Source organism: Coniophora puteana, assembly GCF_000271625.1.
Source record: "Coniophora puteana RWD-64-598 SS2 unplaced genomic scaffold CONPUscaffold_18, whole genome shotgun sequence".
NCBI classification, from domain to species: domain Eukaryota; kingdom Fungi; phylum Basidiomycota; class Agaricomycetes; order Boletales; family Coniophoraceae; genus Coniophora; species Coniophora puteana.
In genome coordinates, this window is record NW_006913070.1 from 113045 (window position 1) to 139284 (window position 26240).

The window sequence follows — 26240 nt, forward strand, 5'->3', positions numbered from 1 at the left end:
GTGAAGCTCGGCTCCGCGCTCGCGCGCCTCAACGCAGCCGGCGCCGTCACAGCCGGTAACGCGTTCTCGCCCAACTCCGCGCGAGACTGGAGCGATGCTGGCACCAGCAGCCCCATTCAGGTTCATGTCAATCTGAACCAGAACCAGAACATGAAAGGCCACCACCACCATGGGCGCTCGACGAGCGTCGAGCTCGTCTCACCGTCGTCTTCCTCGTCTAGCCGGCTCGGGCTTAAGCGCCGCGTTCTGGCTGCGCCAGCACCGTCGTCGCCAATGCCGATGCCAGAAGCAGCGGCCTCGCCAGTCCAGATGTCGATACCGATGTTCTCGAACGGAGTTATCAGGCGCGATCTGAGCGCGTCTAACTCGGGCTCGAGCTCGGGCGGGCGCCTGCCCTCGTCGGCGCTGTTGCCTTCGCCGAGCGCTGAGCTGGACAAGCTGTGGGCGGTATGATGATGCGGCGTCAGCTGCATGAATGAATTAACAGGCTGGACTCGGATACAGACATACATACACATATACCTACGACTTCGAACTTGCGTGTGGCGGACACTCATTTTAATCATGTAACATCCTGTAGTATTAGCCACCGCACACGGACTCGGACACACATTAGACGCATCAGCAATCACTATACCATACACCAACCTATGCAACGCTCACAAACCATCCCTTACCTTCACATTAATTCAGAAACATATTATACAACTGAGGGCAAGCCGCGTCGATGACAGAAAAAAAAAGATATGAATAAACAGAGACAGAGAAAAAACAAAAGGAAGAGAGTTCTTATGCACGCGTGCGATAGGTAGGCAAATTATGTACAAACGATCCTTCCTGCGATACGGGTACGAGGTACGGGTACGGGTAAACCGAGAAACAAAGAAGAAACTTCGGAATCGGAATCGGAATCAGAATCAGGAAAAAAAAGAACGCCAGGAAAGCTGGGCACTGTGAACTAGTATTGAAGCTTGACCCCCAAGGAACTGCGACGTGAAAGAGAGAAAACACAAAACGCAAAAAAAGAAAAAGAAAAAAAAGCGGGTGCGAAACACAAGGCGGATGGTGGGTTGATTAGGAAGATGAAAGACATGGGGAGGAAATTATAGGTGAGGCGAGGGCACGGGGACATATAGGGGTTTGCCACCATACGGGACCGACTGAAAAGCCAAAAGCCAAAGGGAGAACAAGGGAACAAGGGAAATAAGGAAAGAGAGGTCGATGAGATGTATGATAACATGTTTGGCTTGGTTTGCTTTGTTTATTGTGGATTTTGCACATGCGGTTTTGAGGGAGACCATGGGTTTGTTTAGGCGACCTGAGAGAGCTAAATGGGAAGTCGGCGGGCGACGGTAAATGTACACGAGGCAGGCGAGCTAGCGCAAGGCGTCAGACGACTACCGCTGCAGATCCGCGCGTCTACAAATCCAAATACCCATCAGCTCCGAGAGCATCAAAAAGAAAAGGGAACCAAAAAAAAAAACGCACTCTCGCAGCGTATCATACAAGAACTTGTAGCTCCTCAAGTTCCCCTTCAACCGCCGAATATCGATCGAATACGTGTCCTTCAACCGGTCGATGCGCGTCAGCTCCACCGAGAAGCGCACTTCGTCTCCGGCGTCCTGCTGCTGGTCGCCGTACACGGGCTCCTTCACGCCGTTGGCGTTGACACTGGCGGTAGGCGCATCCGTCGAGGGCGTGGTGACAGTCGGTGTCGCTTCGCCTGCGGCCACGGTGTTGTCCTCCTCGGCGGGCGACGGCGTGGGCTGCGGCGAGGCCGTCCCCGAGACCTGGGAGGACTGCCGGCGCATGAGCAGACCACGGAGCATACCTCCAGGCGTCGACGGGGTGCTGGGCACAGGCAACCCGCGCCTGTCGAGCTACACATCATCGTCAGCCAATCCCACCCCTCTTCAGGAAACAAGACTCACCCCGTTCGAACTCGCCGACCCAACCATAGCAATCGCCGCGATCCCATTCCCCGCAAACCCCCCGCCCGCGCGCCGCCGCTTCGCGCGCACGCACCGGTACTTGAACTCGCTCTCCGCCTTGAACTCGATCCCGAGCTCGTCCAGCACCGCACACACCCGCGCCATCACCTCGGGCGGCGGCCGCGTCGTAATCGTCGTCTGGTCCAGCGGCCCATGATGGATCCTCAGCTGCACATCCGCGAGCTTCGGCACCACCGGCGGACCCGCCGGCGCCTGCTGCTGCTGGGCCATGCCCGCTCCGAATCCCATACCCGCAAACGCACGCGCAGCGAGCGGCGTAGACACCGAGCCCGAGCCCGAGACGGACGGCGCGATGCGCATAGACGCAGGCGTGTTGAGTGCCGAGCTGTGCTCGGGCGCGCCGTTGTGCGCGGGCGGAGGAGCGGGCACAGCGAGCTCCTGCGCGTCGTCCACCGTCTTGGAGCTCCGCCTGCGGAACCAGCGCATCACGTCTCGCGCCTTCGTCGTCGACGCCGGCATCGTCGCGCGGCCCATGCCCGCCGCAGCACCGCGGTCCGCAGGCGAGGGCGTCGCGGGCGCAGCCCCAGCCGCAGCGCCCTGCTGCTCGTTCTTGAACGGCATCGTCGCGTTCGCACCGGGCTCGATGGCGCTCACCGCCATCGCCGCCTTCTCACTGCGCACAGGCGTAGCCGCAACAGCGCCAGCCGACGCAGCACTGGCGCTCGTATCCTTGACAGGCGTATTCTGCTTGCTGCGCGAGCGCGCCTTGATCGACTTGACCGGCTCGAGCATAACAGTGAGCGTGTTCCTTCTCGTCTTCTTCCTCGCGCTCCCCTTCTCGCCCGCGTCCTCGCCCGCCGCCGCATTCGGACTCAACAGCGCCCTGTCCTTCTCGCTCCCGCCCTGCCTGTCCCGGTCCTCGGCCGTCGTCCCCTCGCTCGGCACACGCGACGCCATCGACCCATTCACACTCGCCTGCTCGCTCGTCTGCCCGCTCTTCCCCTCCGCCCCACCCCCACCCCCACCCCCACCACCGTTGCTCGCACCAGAACTCGCACCAGCACCAACACCAAAAATCTTGCCCAGCCCAAACCTGTCGACCGAGATCCCGCGCTTGTGCCTCGTCGACGACGACACACTGCTGCTCGAGTCGCCCGTGCCACGTCCCGCGAACGACATGTTGCTGTCCGACGACTCCTGCGTCGGCGGCGGCGGGCTCGTCGGCGTCACCGACAGAATCGGCGGTGGCTGCGGCGCCGCCGGCACACTGGCTTTGGCGGCCGGCGGAATGGCGGGCACAGGCAGCGCAGGCTGCGGCTTGTTCGTCACGAGCGAGATCGTCGGCGTCTGCTGCTGCGCCTGGCGCGACGCCCGGTCCTTGCCCGTCGACTGCGACGCCGTGCGCTCTCTGCCCTGCTGAGCCTGCGCTTGAGCCTGAGCTTGCTGCTGAGCAGCGGAAGGCACAACAGGCACCGCAGGCAACTGCCTCTCCCTCTCCTTGTCCTTGCGCGACGACGACGACGGGCGAGACACCTCGTCCCCCCTCCCCTCGCCGTACTCGACCTGAATCGTATGCCTGAACCCGCCGCCGCCCGCCTTCTTCTTCTCCTTCTCCTTCTCTGCTGGCGCCTGGCCCTGGCCTGATCCAGACGACACAACCCCATTCTTCTTGCGCTCCTCCTGCGCAGGATACAGCGCAGGCACCGTCTGCCCAACACCCGGCGGCGGCGCAAACGGATCGTCGTCAATCGCCGCACCCGGCGCACCGCCAGAACCAGCGGCAGAAGGCATCACAACCTGGCTCGCCGCCGCCGCCCGGCGGTCGCGCCCACCGCCGTTGCCAGCGGCAATGCCAGCAGGAAGCGCAGGGACAGCAGGCGCGCTGGACGAGTATATACTCTGATCCACGCTCGCATTCGCGCTCGTCTCGTACAAAAACTCGGGCTGCACCGGGTCCCTATAGCTCTGGCTCCTGCCCGCAGGCACCGCAGGCGAGCTCGCGCTCGGCGAGGGCACCGCGCCGTCCGCCACACCGCCGACGCGCGCAGACTGCGCACGCGCAACACGGGTCGGATCCGCCGTACGACCCCCGTCCTGCTGCGAAGCCCCCTGCTGGTTCGCGCTAGAAGAAGAACCAGTCGCCGCCGCCGTCGTCGTCGTCTGCTTCATCTGCCTTTGATACGCCGCGCGCTTCACCTGATGCTGCTCCATCGCCGAGCGCTCCAGCTCATCGACCCCGCGCCCAAACATCGCCGTCCACATCGCCAGCCACGGATGCGCCATCACCGCGCGCACATCCGCGCGGTGCGCCGGGTCCGGCACGAGCATAATCCCCAGCAGATCGCGCGCCTCGGGCGACACGTGCTCGGGAAACGACAGCGGCGTGTTCACGATGTACTTGTACAACAGGTTGATGTTGTCCCCGTCCGGGTTCGCCGGGTCGTCGTCGAACGGCAGGTACCCCGCGAGCATCGCGTACAATATAACACCGCACGACCAGATGTCGACCGCGGAGCCGACGTAGAGTCCCTCGGAGATGACGAGCTCGGGCGCGGCGTAGCACGGCGAGCCGCACGAGGTCTGCATGAGGTCGTCCGCGCGGTGCTCGAACCGGTTGGCGAAGCCAAAGTCGGTGATGATCACGTTGCGGTGCCGGTCAAGAAGGAGATTCTCGAGCTTGAGGTCGCGGTGGACGATCTTCTTCTGGTGGATGTACCACACGCCCGAGACGAGCTGGGCAAAGAGCTTCGCAGCGTCCTTTTCCTTGAGGTAGCGATGCGCGAGGATATGGTCAAAGAGCTCGCCACCGGACGCGTACTCGAGGATAATGCCGATGTACTTGTCCGTCTCGATCACGTCGTACAGACGGACGATGTTGGGGTGCTTGAGCGTCTAGTGGTGGGTTCAGAGGAATCAAGGGTCAGCACCACGCATCACATCGCAAGAGAAAAACGCAACTAACCCTAAGAACCTCGATCTCGCGCTCGACCTTGGCCATGCGCACCGAAGAGTCAATGTTCCCGCGCCGAATGAGCTTGACAGCGACCTCCTCTCCCCACTGCTGATGCAGCCCCAGCTTGACCTTGCCGAACTCGCCCTCTCCGAGGGTCTGGAGGAGGAGGTAGGGGCCGAATCTGGGGATGGTGCGGCGCGGGTGGGCGGCGGCGTAGGCGACGGCAGCGGGGTGTGAATAGACGTCACGGAAGGCGGGTTCGTCGTGCTGCTGCTGCTGGGTGGAGGACATGACCTGGTGGGAGGCGCGCTGGCGGCGGGATGCGGAGGCGGAGTTGGCGTTGGTGGACGGGGGAGCGGCGGAGGCGTTGACAGAGACGGAGACGGCCCTGGAGGAGCCGTGTTGGCGCGATGGGCCGGCGTCGGGGATCTGGAGGTTGTCCATGGTGGGTTCTATTAGACTATGCTAATGCTATTGGAGTCCTTGTGTGTTCTGGTTCTGTGTGGAGAGGGAGATGGTGTGGGATGCGATGTTGATGTTGAGTTTGGGTGTATGTTGGGTATACAGGAGGAGACGCTGGAGTGGATACAGCGTAGTGGGCTAGAGTGAGCTGCTGACTGATAGTGCAGTGAACGCGTCTGCGTGGGGAAAAGCCGGGGGCAGGCGCGAGGCAGACACAAGGGAGACATCAGAAGGCAGGAGCCAATGGGAAATTTCGAGCAGACTCACGACACGCTGAGGGCCAAGGGTGCGGTGGCGTGGCTTGCGCTTTTGTTAGCAGACGTGCTCTCGCTCGCGCTGTGATGGACGATGTTGGGGAGGGAGTGGGTGGGGCGTGTCGGATGGAGAGGGAGGAGGGCAGGGACGCTGGTCAACAAAGGACGTGTGCTGGAAAGGGCCGTGCGAAATGTCTGTTTGATGAGCCCGGCTAACAGCGCCTCAACAATACGAAATCCACTCTGCCCGTCCTAAATAAACCTCGCCTTCTAGCCAACCTTGCACCGAATGATATCGGGCTGCCTTGGTCGACGAGAGAGAGCTCGTCGACGTTGAGTGAGTCCAAGTTCGCAAGTTCAGCCACCCCGCCTCGTTTTTCGCTCACAGCCACCCGCAGGGAGCGGACTGCATCTGACTAATTTGGGAATCGGGGCGCGGATCTGACGGCGCATCTGGCGCATCCGCCGGCCTACGCCTCATCCTTTCATCCCTCCCTTCCTCCGTTCGACGTCCCCTCCAGCTCAACTTCTGCAATCAACTTGTGCGAGCTCAGCCATGTTCCTCTTCATCTGCCTCTCGTCCCATCGATAAGCCAGACAGCATTACCCACCCATCATCTTTATCAACACTTCAAATTCGCTGCCGACCAGCCGTCACGGTTGCTATCAACATCGAACGTGCTCATATCTGGCGCCCGAGCCCCGAGGAACACGGCCCGAACTGCACTGTGCTGCTCATAGTCAGGTGGACCGATAAACAGCCCATCTCATACCTAACAATGATCTCGTCGTAAACTGTCATATCATCATGTCAGATCAGTGATATTTCTCAGAATTTCGATATCTCCACAAGTCTAAGCTAGCCTGAGCCCGTCACCAGCGCTCCGCTTCAGACGGGCTTTCACCGTCCTCACCTTTATCCGAGTATCACAAGCAAATCGAGTCTCCAAGATTGACTTGCCCCAGGAAAACGGAATCTATCTTACGCACCCGCTCCGAGCGCCAAATAGGTTACGCCCTCGGAACATCCTTCAAACTTCTCCCTTTAGACTAATGTATGTTTATGTAAGGCACGCGTCTATCAATCAGAGATCTTGCCCCTTCTCTACTTCCAAGACCGTCCCTTATCTCCCCCAAGCTCAGCTACATACATCTCCTGCATCTAGTTTTTCATCATCTTGCGATTCTGCAGTCGCAATGAAGCCAACATAGCTTCTTTTAACATTAACGCGAACCCTACAAATACAAAACCACCCCACTTCAAATCCCAAAACCTCAAACGTTCAACTCAACCTTAACCGCCTTCCCCACCGCCTCGCGCACATCGTCCTGGTCCAGCGCAGGCTGCACATACTCCTTCAGGAACCGATCCACCTGCTCAGGCGCGCGCCCGATGAACCGCGTGGGCTCGAGCAGCGCGTCCAGCTGCCCAAGCACGGGCTCAAAGTACGCGTCCTTCCGAATGCGCTCCAGCAGGTCGTTCTCGAGCCCCTGCTCCTTCACCGCGCGCCCAGCCTCGTGCGAGAGCACCTACCCACAGCCACACCCACAGTCAGCGAAGGACGTCCCGGCGGTGACAACAAATAAGGACGCACCCGAATATGCTCGTGCGCAACCTGCCGGTCCCCACCAGCGCGCACAAGCGCCATAATAATATTCTCCGTCGCCATAAACGGCAACTCTTGCGCAATCCGGCGCGCGATCACGCGCGGATACACCACGAGCCCCTCGCTCACGTTCCGCAGCGTCGCGAGCACAATGTCCGCCGTGAGGAACGCCTCGGGCAGCGTCACGCGCCGATTCGCGCTGTCGTCCAGCGTGCGCTCGAACCACTGCACACTCGCCGTCATCAGCGCGTTCTGGTGCAGCACCGTCAGGTGCCGCGCGAGCGAGCACACGCGCTCGCACCGCATCGGGTTGCGCTTGTACGCCATCGCGGACGACCCGATCTGCGTGCTCTCGAACGGCTCCTCGACTTCCTATCGTCCGTCCATCACTCCAAATTCAGCTTCCTTGGCTCCTCGCAGAATAGGGGGAAGACGCACCTTGAGATTCGCGAGCAGCCTGATATCCGTCGCGATCTTATGCGCCGACGCACCAAGCGACGCCAGCGGCGCGAGCGCGTCCGCGTCGATCTTACGCGAGTACGTCTGCCCCGTGACGGGGTACGCATGGCTAAACCCAGACAGCTCCGTCACGAGCCGGTCGAGCTCCTCGACCTTGTCGTGGTCCCCGTCGAACAGCGCGAGAAAGCTCGCCTGCGTCCCCGTCGTGCCCTTCACGCCGCGGAACCCGAGATCGTCCCGCGCGCGCCGCAGGTTGCGCAGATCCCAGAGGAGTTCCTGTTTTTAGATTATAATAGCTGAGTTGGCATGCGACGGGGAAGGAAGGAAGAAAGAGGGGACGGACCTGGATCCAGAGCGTGGCGCGCTTGCCGACGGTCGTGAGCTGTGCGGGCTGGAAGTGCGTGAAGCCGAGCGTGGGCAGATCGCGGTGCTCGCGCGCAAAGTCAGCCAGGCGCGCGATGAGCACGCCGAGCGAGCGAATGAGATGGTCGAAGCCCTGCTTGAGGAAAATAAGGTCCGCGTTGCTACACAACGCAACGTCTCAGCCGAGTTCACATAGTGAAAGAACGGGAATCAGACTCACTCCGTGACATAGCACGACGTCGCGCCCAAACTGCCCGCACACCATCAGCTCCCTCCAACCCACCAAAAGCAAAACACAGCCCGTAAAAAAACAGACGAGAAACGCACTGGATAATCCCAGCCGCAGCAGGCGCAACCGTCCCGAACGTGTGTACATGCGCCATAACGTCGTGCCGGCGCTTCCTCTCCTCCTCGGCCGCGACGGCGAACTGCTCGGGCGTCAGGTCGAGGTTCGCGCGCATCTGCGCGATCGCGTCGTCCGGGATCGGCAGGCCGAGCTGTTTCTCGGCGAGCGCGAGGTTCAGCCAGAGTTGGCGCCATGTGCGGAAGCGGGTCTACGGGGGTGAAGTGTAAGGGAAGCAATTGTACTGTGATGTTGTGGTGAGACGCACAGCGGGGGAGAAGAGCGAGCTCATCTCCTTGCTTGCATATCGGCTGGAGGCAAGATCGATGCCGTCAGCAACCCGCACACCATACAAGATCAAGCAAGGACGGCCCACCTCGCAAGCGGCGTTGAATACGTCTCGTATGCCTCCATCGTGAGTCCTCCAAAGTGCTGGTGTCCGTTGAGGAAAGATAGGAGTCAAAGGCAAGATTTTGCACCTGCTAAATCAGGAAGGCTCGATAACGTTCTCGGACAAGCCGACATCGTGCCCGTGGGGATGTTGCAGACCGAAAGCTGGGTGCTACGGGCCTATTATCCGACTTCCTCTTGACCACCATAACTTTGCGACAGTATGCACCACGGTTTATAGCGCGACCAGAAGGATCACAGGTAGTACCAAAGCTAGGTTATCCGTCAGAGTTTCAAGAATGCCCATGCTCGCTCTATCAAAGACACTTAGGTTTTAATGGATCTTGGTCGACTACTTACAATGGTGTGCATTACTTTTTCACTTGTATATTTTATGATCATGAATATTTTCGGGGCCCCTGTACCCTTTAATTGATCCCTCTCGCATTCATAGCACTACAAACCGGGATAAAAGAGAGAGAGAAGAAAACATGGCACGTCGCTTCGCATAGACAGGGGAACAAGACCGAAAGGGAAAGAGAAGAGGCAAATAAACGCAAATAACTATCCCTTCGGCCTCATTCGCGACGCGCGACGCGCGTACTTGTTGCCGGGGCCACCGCGTCTTGTCTTTGCGCTCAATGTTCAAATGTTCGCCGTTCCTTGACTACATCAACGAAATTTCTCACCGGAAACGATATCATGCTGGTCACTAACCTGACGAGAGTTGCAGAATCTGGAAACGGGTAGAACAGTGTCAAATAGGACTACGGATCGAACTTTGGTGCCGCACGCGTTCCTTTGTGCTGCCATGCAGATGGTTGGTCTTGCGGACGGCTCACGAAGCGAATCATCGGATAAGAACGTCAGGATGATCAGAAGATAAATGGCAAGTGGCCACCCCTACGCTCCTTGGTGCCCGACGCGCTCCATGCATTTCGTCTCCCGCGTTCCCCACTGTTTTTTTATTTTATCAACACGCGTAGGTGGAAGGACAGGTCTCATGACATTTTTTGACAGGAACCCCAGCGTTTTGCGTCTTCGCTGTCAACTTGAAATGCACTATCAGCGCATGATCACCCATTTATAATACTTTGTGGGTCCACTCTCTCAACCGATTGCCTTCGATAACTGTCCAACATGCTATGGGGTTTCCCGAAAAGGTGAAATTATAATAGCGCCTATTGTTCGACGCTCGGCTCGCGCGTACCTTGGCGAAGAGGCGTGCTTGGACTGTCCCAGACTATATCTCAATTTGGCATAAGCTGAGGTGAGGACTTTGGCCATTTTCGACTCCGCCAGCCGCCAGTTGCGTATAAAAGGGTAACATTTCCTGGTCTCGTCCCTCAGCAAGCTCTCCTCTCTTCCCTCATCATCTCCTCGGTAGGCCTCCCCCTCCCTTACTCTCGCTCGGCCTTCTCATTATCGTCTTCACCATCTAGCAGCCCATGGCTAGTCCTGATGTTGCCACAAGGTAGGGTGCCACTCATCGAGTGGGGTCATGTCGCTGACGTGCCGACAGATATCTCGACAACAACGATGTCCGTTGAACGGAAGGAAGCTAGTGAGTGCCTTCGTTGCTGGCCCCTTCACCTATATACTGACCGCCGTCTCCAGGACACTAGCCCTTCCCCAAGGGTCGTCACCTGCACAAGTCCACCGGAGGGCAGCGCGACCGGTCGATAGTGCCGCCTCAGCCCGCCTGTCTGCAGCTGTTGCTGGACCTAAGGGCGCCGAGCTGCAGAGCGTGCCCCGACCCAAATCCGATCGACGTCAACCTGTACTCACGCCGCACGCCTTCGGTGACCCCGGGCTTGGCCACTGAGACTCCCCGACGTTCGTGACGAGGTCCCACTCCCATCCGATTCCATGCCCGCAACCATAGGCAGTGGCACAGGTCGACAGGCACACCAACCCCGCAGAGCGTACGGATGTCCCCCACGGCAGTAGCCCGCTGGTGCGTTCCGGATCCGCGGCTCTTGCCACTCGTGCTATGGCCCGAGCCCCAACGGTCCAGGCGACTGAGAGGCGCGTTCCGTCAAATCGTACGGGCGCCCTCCGACTGCCCGATGACTTAGTTGTGCGTACTTGAGGAAGTGGCCGCAGTTCCCGAGCCGACCCACGGGTCCGCAGTGACGGACTGGGCTCCACGGTCCCAGCGTACACGGGGGCTCAGAAGACTTCGACGCGACGACCTCAAGCTTCAACATTTCGACTGTCAAGGTTCATGGATCAGTGGCTGTGTGGGTGGCTGGGTGGTCACTAACAGCCACTGGGCGTGGTGCGTTTCCGTTCTCTTGGGTTTTCTGACATATACTTCATTCGCTATCACTTCGCTTTCGTCGCGTTGAGGTGGTCTGATCGTCGAGTCAGCCCACCCTCGTGACATGCGACGCATCAACAACGTTTTCTTTTCTTTTCATCGTTCTGTTGCCTTGCCTTCCATTCGAAAGTCCCCACTCGTTTGGCTGGGCTTGTGGCAACCAGCGTCTGCTCGCAGCATCCTTTCCCCCTTTACCGCATCGTAGTTAGTAGTAGCCCAGGGAGTAGCGGCGGGAGCGGGGGCGTCTTACGCGCTTCTGCTCTCGGGGGAAGTTTTGGCGGTGTCTCAGGCAACTGGGCACCGTATTCCTTGGCCGGCAAGATCCCTCTACGAAGGGCAGGGCGGACGCAGTCATCTGCGACGCACCTCGAATGCGGCTAAAGGTTCTAACCCCTACTCCTTCCCTGACACCGTCGGGTGGGCCCATTCGCCGTTCATCTAGTTGCAAATATAGATGAACTGCTTCGAAAACCTTGTGTGATGATATCGTGAGGCAATGTGCGCAGTGAGAACGCCCCGAGAAATGTTAGCGAACGCTGAGCGCTGAGCACGTGTGGTTCTCAGGGGCTGTTCCAGCTAAGGCAACAGCAGCTTCCAGGCTCCGATTTGTGCCTCAAACGCCGACGGCGAACACACCGTCCTCACTCCCTTGTGATTTTCTTTAGTCCTCACGAGTATACTTACTTAACGGCACCATGAAACTCAACGCAACTTGATCGCAAGTCAGCTTGACTTCGAACCCCAATTGCGAATGCTCAAGCCTGACTCGTTCCTTGTCTGTTCCTCATATCCATGCTTGCAGACATTCTGGCATGCTTGTTCCCTGTCGAGCATCTGAGAGATTGCTCACATATATAGATCATCTTCTCGTAACAACGGTCAGAAACGGCCGTGGCACAGTAAAGCTTGGCAGCCTTATTCCAGGCTCACGCTAACAATAGCCTCAGCTTCTGCGAATCATGAAAGACTCAAAGTCCCTCGAGATATAGAACGACGTTGCTTTCTTCTCTCCTCCCTCGACCTCGCTGATCCCCCGCGTCCCGTTGTGTGGCCAGCTCTTTTTCGAAATCCACAGGTCGAACCCTCTCGAGCAGCATCTAAAGCCCTCTCAAGACATGTCCATTGGTCGCCGTTCAATATCAATGGAGGCGACGGAAATGGCGAGCTCTAGAACAGAGGAGATAGACGCCCGGGCAGCGGCCCGAACTCCAAGCCCTACGCCCAGCGAGCGACAGGCCATCACACCTTCTCGTAGTCTCCAAGATCGGCTGAAGCACCCATCGCGGACGGAATTCGGTCAGTCATGATTCAAAAGATGTTCGATTTGACCATTCATGTCAGAAAGCATGGCTACAGGCTTGCTAGCAGGCATCATAATTGCCGCGCCGATAATCGCCCTTATTTCAGTATACCGCAGTCCGATCTCGTGTGCGGTCCAGCATTTGGGGAAATGGTTCCACGAGTGAGTCTCTGTATATAAGCATGACCAGAAATACAGTAACTAACCTGTCGGCGGCTATGAAGTCTACGAGGAGGATGGGCTATTTTGTTTTGTGCCGCGATTGTCCTCTCCTGTCCTCCTGTGAGTCGGAACGACTTTCTTCGGCGTTAGCACCATCTTTATGACCTCGTTTGATCCCGCAAGTTCCTTGGCCAGGAAGTCGTTGGTATTTTATGTGGGATGGCCTTCAAATCCGGTACGGGTTTCCTGATCGTATGCGTGGGTGAATTTGTGGGCGAGACGATTGTATACGCGTGAGTGCAGTGGGCAATGCAAACTATTTGGAGCTCACAGCAAGTCACCATTCTAGTACTGTCCGATGGCTGTTAAAGAGGAGTGCAGCTCGGTACGAAGCAAAGAGTCTTGACTTCGCGGCTTTATGTGCCCTGATCAGGGAAGCTGGTTTCGGAGCTATCGTGATCGCACGTTTGAGTCCAATACCACCAAATTGTGCGTCGACTGGTCCTAAGCATTCCGTTGTTCATTGCTGAGTTTGTCGCGCTTTGCAGACATGACTGCCGCCATGGCGTCATGTAGCACCCCTATACTGCAGTACCTTCTAGCCTTCTTGCTCTCTCTGCCCAAACAGTTTCCGCCAGTTTATTTGGGAGCATCAACGCAAGATTACTGTAAGAGTACGTACTCTCTCTTCACTCAATATTTGTGCTTGAGCTCTTATCATGTGGCCTAGATCCTAACTCGAACGTTGATTCAGCAGTAAACGCTGTTCTCGGCGTCGCCTTGGCCATCGCCATGCTTCTCAGCCTTATCTATACGCGTCGACTAATGAATTCAAAACTTCCGGAAGTCGTGTATGAACGACGCAAGCGACGGTGCGTTACACCACCCCATTTCATGTGAACGTTCCTGACTACAGAATAATTTCGTAGGGTGGAACTTGAAGCTAAAGTTTGAGAATCTGAACTACAAGCCCAGAACTCGGGAGCTGGATGTACTACCAAGATGCTGTAAACTTTTCAAATTAGTTCTGGATGATGGTGTATAATTTTGCAGGTGCATATATACGTGGGACTACGTAATCATGGATATTACCACTGAGCTGTAACGCATATGAACATCGAGGCGCTTTTGTAGGACTGTAGTCCGTTTGGCGGTACCAGTTTGTTGAAGAGAGTGAACAGGCGCCTCAGGGGCTTTTACCTTCGGAAATCAGCGACTCGCTCCGATTTATGGCGTATGTTTTCGCCGCTCGTCGGGGTTCACGAAACATGTATTGGACTATCACATCTCGGATCTAACTCTCGAAGCTACGGTACTACCCAATGATATCACTCCTTCAAGCTTATTACAGTGCACGCATCCATCCATTCTGTCCCCCTCCAGCGTTCTCGTTATTTCTCGCTAATTCAGAATTAATATGCAACGGCAAGTTAATCACCGTTCACTGACCATTACCTTAACTGACATTGATAGCTCCGGCGTATGTTGGAAGCACCATAAATAACCGATGAAAGATGTCGCTTCTCGTCGCTTTCTTACCACGTAATTCTGATTTGTCGGCGGGAAGAGGGCGCCGGTGAGCCCGTTATCTGCCTCTTAATGTAAAGTCGAGCAACATCTCCAGCTCCTAATGGCGACACCGTTAGTCTCAGGCACGTTCAAGCCTTTGCTATCGCTGAACTCGTTGACGTTGAAGAAATCAGAATGCTTATCGTTATGCGCCCACGCTGCTGTACTGTGTCCAGCTATCTTTCAGCCAACGATGCCTCTACGGCACAAGAATGGTTTATGGAACACCAAATGTGGCGCAAAACGCGGGGATAGCTAGCTACTCGGGGACACTGCTTAACCTAATAATAACATGTTGGATGCTTCTCTAGAGCGGAGAACAACATGGATTTTCCCCGCTGGCCTCTGTTCTCCGCGTCTTGCGCCCTATAAGATGTGCCTTCAATTATTTCTTGTGTACACTCAAATTCACTGTCGACATCGCTTCTTCTCTACATCCATTAAGGAATCCCAGGATATGCGCACTGGGCTTGAACCATCCATCGAGCTAACTACGGTGTCGGTGCAAGACGTGGCAGGTGCCCGTAGCGCCGTCCGCACACCGAGTCCGACTCTAAATGAACGACGTATTCTCGCACCTAATCGAAGTATGCGAGATCGATTCGGGCGCCCAACCCTGAGAGACGTTGGTGAGTATATCTTTATCACTCTGACACGAAACGTCGTTAAATTTCGCCATGAAAGCCGTATTAGTTGGTCTTCTCATCGTTGTCGTCATCGTTGTTATCACATCAATGTACCATCAGCAAATTGGATGTGCCTTTGACCCCGCGGGCAAATGGATTGAAAAGTGAGCCTTTCACAAAATGTATCTATACACCAGCACGTTCAAGCAGTAACAATCTAGTCACCACGGCGCATGGGCCATTCTGTTTTGCGCCTTAATAATCTTTTCGTTCCCTCCGGTGAGTCTTGCTCCGTCCAGGGATGTGGAGCGACTATGCTGACTTGTCGTAGCTTATAGGACAAGAGGTTGTGGCTATGTTCTGTGGTCTTGCTTGGGGGCCCGGCGCAGGTTTCTTTGTTGCATGCGTGGGTAATCTCATAGGGGAGACCGTCTTGTTTGTGTGAGCGTTTTCAGCCTGCATTGCTTATGTTCCTGGTCGAGTAATGTAAGTACTCTTCAGTGCCGTCAGATGGCTCTTCAAAGAGCGCGCAGAGAAGTATGCCGAGAAGAACATTCGATTTGCTGCCTTGGGTGCAGTTACAAAGGAAGGCGGATTCAAAACCATCATCATTGCGCGCTTCAGTGCGATACCGCCTCATTGTTCGACATTTGTTCTTCTCGGTTGTTTTGCGACTCACGCCCTGTAGTTACTATGGCTGTTCTAGCGTCAAATACGACGCCAGGGTACCAGTGCTTTCTGGCCATGGTGCTTTCCCTGCCGAGGCAGTTTCCGCCCATATTTGTAGGCTATACGATGCAAGGCAACTGCAGCGGTATGTCATTCCTTCCTTTCGATCCTTGGTACATTCTTACATGACAATGCCGTCTAGCGCCCAGTTCGCATACCAAGGTAGTGGTGAACGATATAATCATCGTAGTCTTCATCACTGTCGCACTCTCGGGCCTCTACTATATACGCCGACTCATGCGAGCCAAATTGCCCGAGATAGTTTACGAGCGACGCAAACGACGGTGATCCAGTAGCCTTCATTGTTTCCCCCAGTTTACTCACTGCACTCGTGTTTTGATAGCCAGCAGGCTGATACTGGTTCACAGACCGCTGATCAGAACGTTCCTGGAAAGCCAGACTCAAAAAACACGGCACTGGAAAGTAAAGCGTGATTAGTTTGCATTGATTGTAATCGGACTTGCATTACTTCACCGCACATGAAATGGTAACGTGAATGCGGTTTGCATGAGAAACGGCGCACCTTTACCATAGCTTACTCTCGGCCGCGGCCGCCGACATGTGTTGTGTTTGCCATGTCGTCCCTAGCTGGACCGTAGCGATTACCAATGTTCTCGCTAGCCGGTAGAATCCCTTGAAGAAGGGCAGATCGGACCAAAACCTGTTCGTTGCATCTCCGTACACCTTTAGCCGGGGTACAGCTGAAGGTCTTAGCCCACAACCATTATCCACAGATGAATCGGCACCGAATGCACGTCTGGGAAGTTACAATATGCTTTGGTTTTGTGAGATAAACTCTAGTGGTGTGAGGGAGGGAGATCCCCTGCTATTCCCAGGAGGCGTTCGCGACAGGAAGTAACCGATCATCTGGCAGAAGCTGGGATGCTCGGGGCTTCGCGTACGGCCGCTACTGAAAGGAAATCCGAATCTATGTCGTAGAGTGACATGAATGATACAAAGATGAAGAAGATAGTACAGTTTACACAGTTCTCCGGTCTGTCATCACCCGCACGATGCAACCAGTGCCCGCGACTTCTGTTAACTGCACACGATACGTCAGCGTATGATCAACTGAGACAGAAGACATATCATGGCAGGGATTGGATGAGGAGTTCTTATGCCATGGTGACTGGCTGCGGTAGCAGATGGGGGCAGTATGAGGATAGGCTTCGTAACACACCTTCTCGTGCCATATCAGCAACACGCTTCCCGAGACATCTCCCCATCCTGGCATAGCCATCCCCTTGTAAAGATACTTCATCAACGTGTCCTGGTTCTCAACAGAGAGATCCTTGAGCACGGCAGGGATGTCAGCTGATCGTGTGCTGTTGAGGATTGAGACGACCGTTTGAAGGGTCAGGTTCTAGACGTTGGGATGGTCGTGTTAGCGTCCGAGCGCCGCAGGGCGTAGATCGTGACAAGGATGGATGATTAAACGTGATTATGAGGAGGAGATAAAACACCAGAGTGAAGGAGAGGAATAGGTAGGGACCATACATGGAACGAGGGAAGCAACAAACGTACCTTAGCCTCATCAACATTCGGCCCGTATGGCGCCTGGTCCAACGCAATGCTCAAAGCCCCCGTTACGTCGTTCCTAGCACCACAGGTACAAACCCTTAGTGTCTCACTCCATCCTTTCTGGAGCGAGAGCCTCACCTAGCCAGTGCGCTGCGCACATCTGCCTGCTTCTGTTTGGCGTCTGCGAGGACCTGGGTGGGATCGCGAGGATCGGGCTCAACGAGCTCAGTCTCTTGAATAACGTCCTCGTCATACGCGTCGATGTCAATCTTTCGAAAGGACATGGTGCAGGTTGTGGAGATTGGAATGGGTCTGGTAAGATGTGCGGTGGACACGGAGCCTGATGACCGCGAGGCGCGACAGGCGAAGGGTGTTCGGAAGCAATAGCGGCAAAGCAGGCGCAGTCATGCACGACTCGGTCGGACGTCTTTCAGCTGTTCCTCAGCTTTTGTCATTATTGGGCTATGGAGGGCCACCACCCTCAAAGGTGGGCTATATCGTAGCTCACGATACGCCTCAACGTTGAATGTTTCAAGCTAGGAGCCTAGTGGCTTCATCAACCAGGAACGAGATACTATTATTGACGTGAAAGGTCTTCACTAGTACCGGCAGTGTCAAAGGCTGACTAGGACTCACGATGGTCTGCCAGGTATATCGTCCTAGTGAATCCATGAAGCTGATATCTTGTATCTATCAGACATGAAGCCGCCCAAATGCCCTACAATATACGGATATTCTGGCCGCGTCGGTTCGGTGTCTAACTTTCCTAGATTACAACTCGAGTCGGCAGTGCCCAGCTTTGATCGACACTCCCAGATGCGAAGATACACCGAAATGCGCCATGATGGGTGATTACGGAAAATGAAGGTGCAACATCACTGAGGTCTAACGCAGCTTTGAGTCTAGGGGTAATCTTCGTTAACAGGGAATTGGCGGCTATGTTAGTATCGTGGTGCATTCTCCCTCATACTCACTTGAGATGTAAATGACAGTCCGGCAAGTACAGCAAACCACCGGAAGCGATAGTTCACGGTATTGGAACCGTATTTCAGAAACATCGCCATTCATGTTTCTAAGATTGAGCTTCGCTGCCACGATTTGTCGTCCGGACTATAAATACAGAGAGGCCCACTTGGTCCGAAAGCTGGTCGCATTCTGCTGCTCGATCTCCATGTCTTCGCTCGCACCTAGATACGCCTTCGGTGAGTAGATCACTCTTTGATAACCTCCGGCCAGAGCAGTGACCAGCGAGCAGCAGCAGCCATGACATGGATGTCATACGATTATAGTCAGTGACTAAGCCTCCAGTGACATATTTGTTAGATTCAGCAGACTAAAGAAATTGTTATCAACAGTCTTAACTCTGGGTCTCGAGGTACATTACTCTTGCCTGTTAGTCAGCTGTGGACGTGATGATCTCATGCTATTCTCCAGATAGAATTGATTTGGGTTGGCTCACCGATATATGCCGAGGACAGCAGCTGAAGTATGACTATTCTCAGATGAAAAAACGAACTCCAATATCAATGCTTTATGTGCTAGTAAGCATATATGCACCTAAAACGCGAGACTGAACTAAATGGAGCCCTTAGTTGCGCTACGGTGGCATGCTATGGGCGGCGTGAGTTAGGCTCCTAGCTTGATACAAATTTGTTCCGTCGAATTCATCCATTGTGTTCTTTGCAGACTACAAGGTAAAGTTTCATGCTTATCATCTGACACGAAGTCTACAGCGCTTATCTTTCGTTCATCAGTTGTTCTCGTTAAGATATCTCTATCAATCCAAGTAAGCGTAACCGCTTCGTGTCCTAGATAATTTGAGAGTTACTCACGCTGAACTATTCTCTATAGATGTGAGTATTTTAGCAGCTTCTGCCTTCACAGCTTGTAATTGAATATCACTATCTCTTATAACACAGGTGTGAGTTCGGGTTGAGCCACACCGGCTATCAACATTGTTGTTTATGGTAGGAATCTGACGTAGGTGATATTGTAACCGGCATTATTTCGATGACCTCGCTTGTCATCGTGCTCCTGCTAGAGGGTGAGCATCTACTCTACAGCGACTCGTTGTTAAGTGACGCAAAGGCCCGTGCAGGAATGATGGCGCTCCGAGTTCACATCCTTCTTGGAAAGTCGAGGCGTATACTCGCAGTCCTTGTGATAGGTTTTCTGACGAGCCAAACTGTTACGTTCGCTGTCCTAATCTCGACGTTTGCTCGCGGGGGAAGTATCGTGCCACCAGGTAAATTGGAGCGGCATGTTTATTTCCGCTTATTCTGTAGCACTCACGACATATTCCATGCATTTTCAAAAGCAAAAATCGCAATATCTGGTGTGAGGTACTGCAACAAAGCAGTCCCCGAGCCTCAATGGGTCTATCCGCTGTGCGGCGCCGCGCTGCTGATATACGAACTCATGTTGTTTTTGCTCTGTCTATACCACGCTGTTACGCACATTGAACGTCCGCTGCGGACATCTATCAGACGCTATGCTGGGTCTCTAGCGTCAATAATGGTTCGGCAAAGCCTGTTGTACTTTAGCGCGTGGGTGATTTGCCGTTCCTTCAATAAATATACAGCCGCTAAAATCCCACCAGCGTGGTTTTTGGCTTAATAATGATTGTCATGAGCCAAAATCTTACCCTTCAATCGGTGAGTCGTCCGCAGCAATCAATAATACTTTCTAATCGGATTGAAAGTCTACCACATTCTTGGTTATTAACTCAACAGCAGAATTTGTTTTATTTGGTATGATAGGGCCATGGATCGTTCTCGGCCTTCGAGGACAATGCGAAGAAGGTTTCGGAAACTATAATATCAGCGTGCCCCATGGTACAACACTACGCTTCGGAGACAATTCTGCTGAGGATGTATAGAACTTGCATGACTTGACAAGAAACATGTACATTACTTCAAGGTGCAATCTCAATGCGAATCTAGCTATAGAGGGCCAGCACTGTCACATCCACCAGTGCAAAGCGAGAACGACGACGGCGAAGTCGACGTCGCAAATGACAATGGCCCGCTTACGCTGCGCGGAGCAGCCTGCCTACGCACGCTGGGACCACCATAATCCCTCGCAGCCAACCGCTGATTTTGATTCTGATTCTGAGCTGACGGCGTCAAGAGAATAGACAACCGACGAGCGCAGCGGCGTGGTCCATGCAGACGCAGAACGCGAGGGCGAGACGCTGCTCGACACACCCGGCACCGCGTTCGAATGCGAGACGGAGCGCGACGCCGCGGGCGACATAGAAAGCGCGCCTCTATATCCGAATCCTGGTCTGCTGGCAGGAGAACGCGAGAACGCGCGTCCGCTCTCCAAGGCCGACCCGCTCGAGCTGACGGGCGGGAATTGGTCCTAGTCCGATCCGGTTGCTGGGGGTGTCGATGCATCTGAGCCCGACTCAGAGTACAAGTTGGAATTGTTGGACGCGGAAGCAAAGCCGCCGAGGGCAGCCAAGCTCGCGCTGGAGCCTGCCTCGGACTCGGCAACAGGCGGGGTGGACCTCCCTACTCCTCGGAGCCTCCACACGAGGCCTGTGTCTCCTTTTGCCTTTCCCAATCTCTATCTGAGTCTGAACCGCCGGCACGCTGCCACGTAGAAGCCGACGACGTTCATCCCTGTGTCCTGGCTCTCGGCAGAGAGACCCTTGAGCACGGCAGGGATGTCGGCTAACCGTGTACTGTTGAGGATTGAGGCGACCGTTTGAAGAGTCAGGTTCTAGATGTTGGGATGGTCGTGTTAGCGCGCGAGCGTTGCAGGGCGTGGAATGTGACAGGGAGGGATGATTGAACGGGGGTATGAGTTAAACGGGGGTATGGGGAGTGCTAGTGAACGGACAGCGGGGTGAAGGGAAGGAGCAGGCAGGAGCCGTGTGTTGAATGAGGGAAGCAACAAGCATACCTTGGCCTCATCAACATTCAACCCATACGACGCCTGGTCCAACGCAATGCTCAAAACCCTCGTTACGTCGTTCCAAGTGCCAACGTGCAAATACTTAGTGCCTCAAATCATCATGCATAGAGCGCGAGTCTCACCTAGCCCGTCTGAGATGACCTGGGTGGGGCCGCGAGGATCGGGCTCAACGAGCTCAGTCTCTTGAATCACGTCCTCGTCATACGCGCCGATGTCAATCTCTCGAAAGGACATAGTGTTGGTTGTGGAGATTGGGGCAAGATTGGGGTGGGGTAAGGTGTGCGGTAGACACTGGATGATCGCGAAGCGCGACAGCTAAAGTGCGTTCGGAAGCAATAGCGGCCTGGGCACTCCAGGTCTTTCAGCTGCCACTCTTCCGCCTTTTCACGGTCACCCTCTGGTTCTGGACAGCTAGCTCTCTTAATGCTAGGCCGTCTTAAAGCCCATCATACGCATCACGACAAGTGTTTCAACCTAGGAACCTAGTGGCTCCATCAACCAGGAACGAGGTATCGCCATGGAGGGTCTTCAGTTTGACGCTGCACGAACATCATGCATGATACGGCCGAGGGTTAGTGTATATCTGCCAGGTATACCTTTCCAGTGAACCTGTGACGCTGAACTATTCGTCCTTCTCAGACCTGGGCCTGAAGACGCAAATGTGCCCTACGGTGCATGAACATTCCGGCTGCATCGGCCCGGTGTCTAATCTTAAGTCCTAGGGTGCAACTCGAGCCGGCAGTACTAGTGCTCAGCGGTCAAGCGCTCAGCCTTGTTCAACACTCTCAGATGTGAATAATTATCGGAACACTCCATGATAGGTGATTGCGAAAATGAGGATGAAACATCACCGAGGTCTAACACAGCCTATAGTCTAGGGGTAATCTCTGTGAACAGGGAATTGACGGATACTGCATGTGGGTAACGTGGTGCATTCTTCCTCAAACCCACTTGAGATGTGAATGACAGTCCGGCATATAATCGTTCAAGTACCTATCGTGCTGAAACGACAACACAGTATGGCAACTGCCACCGGAGACGATAGTTCCAAGCGCGGGAACCAGATCACCGTGACGGCGTTGGAATCGTGTTTCAGAAACATCGCCTTAAGTTCATGTTTCTAAAATTGAGCTTCGCTGCCACGATTTGTCGTTCGAACTATAAATGCGGAGAAGCTCACTTGGTCCAAAAGCTGGTCGTATTTTATTACTCTCGATAGCCATGTCTTCGCTCGCATCTAGATACGCCTTCGGTGAGTAGCCTCACTTTCTGGTGATATCCGGCCAGAGTACTGACCAGCGAGCAGCAGCTACCATATCATGGGTGTTATACGATTATCGTCAGTGACTCAACCTTCAGGGGCATATTCAATACATTCAATAAACTAAAGAAATTGATATCAACAGTCTTAACCCTGAATCTCGAGGTACGTGGCTTTCGTATTCTTGCCTTTTGGATAGTTGCGGACGTGATACCATGTGTCGTTGATCTCATGCTGCTCTCCAGATAGAGCTAATCTGGGTTAGTTCACCAAATCGTTCCAAGAACAATACTTTAACTATGGCTGTACTCAGATGAAAAGACGTACTGTGATATCATTGCTTTATGTATTGGTAAGTATATATGCACCTTACATGCGAGACTGAACTAAATGGAGCCCTTAAGTTGCGCTACGGTGGCATGCTATGGGTGGCGTGAGTCAGGCTCCTAGCTTGATATAAATACGTTCCGTCGGATTCATCCATTGTTTTCTTTGCAGACTACAAGGTCGGGTTACATGCTTATCATCTGACTTGAGGTGTATAGTGCTTATCTCTCGTCCACTAGTTATTATCGTTGAAATGGCTCCATCAATTCACGTGAGCGTGACTACTTCGTATCCCACATAATTTTGGAGTTGCTTACATTGAATTATTTTCAATAGACGTGAGTATTTTAGCAGTTTCTGCCTTCACGGCTTGTTCTTGAACCTTATAATACAGGTGTAAGCTCGAGTTGAGTTGCGTTGGTTATCACGCCGTTGATGGTAGGAATCTGAATAGGTGAAATTGTAACCGACATTTGTGCGATTATCCAGCTTGTCATCGTACTGCTGCTAGAGGGTGAGCATCTACTCTTTAACGAGCCATTGATAAGTAACGCAAAGGCCCGAACAGCAATGATGGCGCTCCGAGTACACATCCTTCTTGGAAAGTCAAGGCGTGTACTCGCAGCCCTTGTGATAGGGTTTTTGGCTAGCCAAGCTGTCACGTTCACCGTCATAACCTCAATGTTTGTGCGTGGGGGAAGTGTCATACCACCAGGTAACTTAGAGCAGTATGTTTACTTTCGCTTGATCTCGATCACTCACGACGTATTTTGAACAGCAAAAATTGCAATATCTGGTATAAGATTCTGCAACAAAGCGTCCTCCGACCCTCAATGGGTCTATCCGTTGTGCGCCGGTGCGCTGCTGATATATGAACTGATGTTGTTTTTGTTCTGTCTACATCACGCCATCGCGCACCTCGAGCGACCATGGTGGACATCTATTAGACGCTATGCCGGCTCTCTAGCGTCAATAATGGTTCAGCAAAGCTTGTTTTACTTTGGCGTGTGGGTGATTCGCCGTTCTTTCCATTAACATGCAACTGCTAAAATCCCACCAGTGCGTTTTTTGGCATAATGTTGACCGCTATGAGCCAAAATCTTACCCTTCAATCGGTGAGACGTCCACCGCAATCAATAATACTTTCTAACTGTATTGATAGTCTAATGCATTCTTAATTATCGATTCGATGGCAGAATTCGTTTTACTTACCATGATAGGACCGTGGATCGTGCTCGACCTTCGAAGACAATACGAAGAGAAGATCGACAACTATAACCTACGCGTACTGCGCCTTACAACATTGCGCTTTGGAGGCAGTTCTGCTGAGGATGTATAGACTTGACAAGAAACATGTATATTACATCAAGGTGCAATCATCCCTGCACTGTCACATCCACGGGTGCAAGCGTGATCTCACTAACCCCTCATCATCCCGATGTATGTCCAGCCTCCTCCCGACTCATCGCCTCCGCCAAACTCAACTCGAGTGCAAACCTCAAATCATCATCCACCTCCGCTTCTTCACCTCCACCTCCGCCACCTCCAACGCTTCCTCCAGCACCGCCATTGTCAACACTCGCATTCTCCGCACCCTCACCACGCCCAAGCCTCGCCATCTCTGCCGAAAGCAACGACATTCCCCCACGCGCAGCCACAGACGAGAACGACGGCCCCGCAAACGACGATGGCTCGCTCACGCTCCGCGGAGCAGCTTGCCTACGCCCGCTGTTGCTGGGACCACTATATTCCACCCCAGCCAACCGCTGATTTTGATTCCGATTCTGAGCTGGCGGCGTCACAGGAGTGGACAGAGAGCGCAGTGGCGTGGTCCGCACAGACGCAGAGCGCGAAGACTTGACGCTGCTCGATACACCCGACACTGCACTCGAATGCGAGACGGAGAGCGACACCGCGGGCGACATGGAAAGCATGGTTCCGTGTTCGAACCCTGTTCCGCTGGCGGGAGAATGCGAGAACGAGCTCCCGCTCTCCGAGGCAGACGCGCGCTGAGGGCAGCCAAACTTGGCCAAACTCGCGCTGGAGCCTGGCTCGCGTGGCTCGGCGACATATGGCGGAGACACCTGGATCTTCTTGTTGGTCCTCGGGGCTTCCACACGTGGCCTGTGCCTCTCCTTCTGCCTTTCCCTATCTCTATCCGAGTCTGAACCACCGGCACGCTGCCACGTAGAAGCCGACGACATTCATCCCTGTGTCCTGGCTCTCGGCAGAGAGATCCTTGAGCACGGCAGGGATGTCGGCTAACCGTGTGCTGTTGAGGATTGAGACGACCGTTTGAAGGGTCAGGTTCTAGATGTTGGGATGGTCGTGTTAGCGTGCGAGCGTCGCACGGCGTGGAATATGACATAGAGGGATGATTGAACGGGGGTACGAGGAGGGGACGGACAGCAGGGCGACGGAAAGGAGCAGGCAGGGGCCATACGTTGAACGAGGGAAGCAAGAAGCGTACCTTAGCCTCATCAACATTCGGCCCATACGGCGCCCGGTCCAACGCAATGCTCAAAACCCCCGTTACGTCGTTCCTAGTACCACAGGTACAAACCCTTAGTGCTTTAGCCCATCATTTCTAGAGCGAGAGTCTCACCTAGCCAGTGCGCTGCGTACATCCCCGTGTTTCTGCTTGGCGTCTACGATGACTTGGGCGGGATCGCGAAATTCGGGTCCAACGAGCTCAGTCTCTTGAATAACGTCTCCGTCATACGCGTCGGTGTCAATCTTTCAAAAGGACATGGTGTGGGTTGTGGAGATTGGGGTGGAGTAAGGTGTGCGGCAGACACTGGACGATCGCGAGGCGCGACAGCCATTGTGTTCGGAAGCACGCGCGGAGCGCTCCGGCAATAGATGTTTTAGGAATAGGGGCATTCAAAGCGTATAGAAGGTAGAACATCTAAAAATAATGTTTACGACGAGAAGATACGGCACGAAGTAAGCAGAATTTATGTAAGCCAGTTAAGCGAAACTCATGTCGAAAGGCCTTAAGCTGATGTCTTTGAAGGACCGGCCACGTTCAAGCCGAATGAAGTGGTCTAAGGCATCCAATGTTAACTGCTAGGTCGACGGCATCGAATGCAGGAGCATAGTAAGAGGAAAGGTCACACCCGCATTCGTGCTTGAGAAAAAGCTATAAGGGGCCGTCGACGGGGTAAAACCCTTCTTCACTCTCACTCTGAGCACTCTTTAGCATGTTCAAGACCATCTCAGCTAGAGCTCGTACCAAAGACACGACAGAGGAAGACCGCAGTGACAGGCTGTTCGGCCGAGACGGGAGAGCGCGCGGGCGTCAGGCTGTCCCTCCTGGAGAAGAAATAAGACAACGGAACGGATACATGTGGCGAAACACATATACTGATCAGATCTTGAGCGCGGCGCTCGCACTCGTGTCAACGGACGCAGTCGGACACGTACAGCTCAATGTACAGCCGGATAGGCCAGCCGAAAGGATACCTAACAACAAAAGGCACCAATGAGAGACCTGTGCTACCGGTCAGTAGTAAGGAGAGGAACTGTTGGAGACCATGCCTCTTCAACGACCAAGTCGATACCATGAGTAGGTTGCAGGGTGAAAGGAATGGTGGTATCCAGCCTTTTCCTTACGATCGCACCTGTCACGCTCTGAGGACAGAGTGAGGGGAAGTGACTTCACGCGCATGTAATGTAGATAGCATCTGGCCTCGGACATCTTCAAGATCCTCAATAC

General features: G+C 54.4%; 8 protein-coding genes across 8 annotated transcripts; 2 read left to right on the forward strand and 6 right to left on the reverse strand.

Annotated features, from left to right (window-relative positions):
• Window positions 1-1487: 1487 nt before the first annotated feature.
• CONPUDRAFT_25708 (uncharacterized protein) lies at window positions 1488-2159 on the reverse strand (the record flags this gene model as incomplete). Its single annotated transcript, XM_007776582.1, has 2 exons — window positions 1488-1671; window positions 1990-2159. Coding segments are annotated over 2 exons (354 nt in total), but the record flags the coding sequence as incomplete, so codon positions are not given.
• A 2148-nt stretch (window positions 2160-4307) lies between these two features.
• CONPUDRAFT_66780 (Pkinase-domain-containing protein) lies at window positions 4308-5196 on the reverse strand (the record flags this gene model as incomplete). The annotated part of the gene is made up of 2 exons (XM_007776611.1): window positions 4308-4844; window positions 4915-5196. Coding segments are annotated over 2 exons (819 nt in total), but the record flags the coding sequence as incomplete, so codon positions are not given.
• A 1548-nt stretch (window positions 5197-6744) lies between these two features.
• On the reverse strand, window positions 6745-8845 carry CONPUDRAFT_112690 (adenylosuccinate lyase). Its single transcript, XM_007776657.1, has 8 exons — window positions 8770-8845; window positions 8662-8704; window positions 8378-8604; window positions 8271-8300; window positions 8031-8211; window positions 7667-7963; window positions 7217-7600; window positions 6745-7151 (listed from the first exon to the last, which is right to left on the reverse strand). Exons 1-8 carry the CDS (start codon window positions 8805-8807, stop codon window positions 6897-6899), a joined length of 1455 nt encoding a protein of 484 aa, XP_007774847.1. The 5' UTR covers window positions 8808-8845; the 3' UTR covers window positions 6745-6896.
• Window positions 8846-10225: 1380 nt separating this feature from the next.
• On the reverse strand, window positions 10226-11499 carry CONPUDRAFT_85582 (uncharacterized protein). The gene is made up of 3 exons (XM_007776658.1): window positions 10401-11499; window positions 10306-10347; window positions 10226-10257 (listed from the first exon to the last, which is right to left on the reverse strand). The coding sequence occupies exon 1, from the start codon at window positions 10991-10993 to the stop codon at window positions 10775-10777; it is 219 nt and encodes a 72-aa protein (XP_007774848.1). The 5' UTR covers window positions 10994-11499; the 3' UTR covers window positions 10226-10257; window positions 10306-10347; window positions 10401-10774.
• A 628-nt stretch (window positions 11500-12127) lies between these two features.
• Window positions 12128-13673, forward strand: CONPUDRAFT_140241 (uncharacterized protein; the record flags this gene model as incomplete). The annotated part of the gene is made up of 8 exons (XM_007776659.1): window positions 12128-12402; window positions 12463-12568; window positions 12631-12688; window positions 12752-12861; window positions 12918-13057; window positions 13117-13242; window positions 13299-13440; window positions 13622-13673. Exons 1-8 carry the CDS (start codon window positions 12222-12224, stop codon window positions 13671-13673), a joined length of 915 nt encoding a protein of 304 aa, XP_007774849.1. The 5' UTR covers window positions 12128-12221.
• Window positions 13674-16256: 2583 nt separating this feature from the next.
• On the reverse strand, window positions 16257-17364 carry CONPUDRAFT_85585 (actin-related protein ARPC5). The gene is made up of 4 exons (XM_007776660.1): window positions 17152-17364; window positions 17017-17089; window positions 16673-16855; window positions 16257-16534 (listed from the first exon to the last, which is right to left on the reverse strand). Exons 1-4 carry the CDS (start codon window positions 17295-17297, stop codon window positions 16472-16474), a joined length of 465 nt encoding a protein of 154 aa, XP_007774850.1. The 5' UTR covers window positions 17298-17364; the 3' UTR covers window positions 16257-16471.
• A 2276-nt stretch (window positions 17365-19640) lies between these two features.
• On the forward strand, window positions 19641-20542 carry CONPUDRAFT_169733 (uncharacterized protein; the record flags this gene model as incomplete). Its single annotated transcript, XM_007776661.1, has 2 exons — window positions 19641-19667; window positions 20150-20542. The coding sequence occupies 2 exons, from the start codon at window positions 19641-19643 to the stop codon at window positions 20378-20380; spliced, it is 258 nt and encodes an 85-aa protein (XP_007774851.1). The 3' UTR covers window positions 20381-20542.
• Window positions 20543-20583: 41 nt separating this feature from the next.
• Window positions 20584-25261, reverse strand: CONPUDRAFT_66872 (uncharacterized protein; the record flags this gene model as incomplete). Its single annotated transcript, XM_007776619.1, has 3 exons — window positions 20584-20739; window positions 24993-25065; window positions 25128-25261. Coding segments are annotated over 3 exons (363 nt in total), but the record flags the coding sequence as incomplete, so codon positions are not given.
• Window positions 25262-26240: the final 979 nt, after the last annotated feature.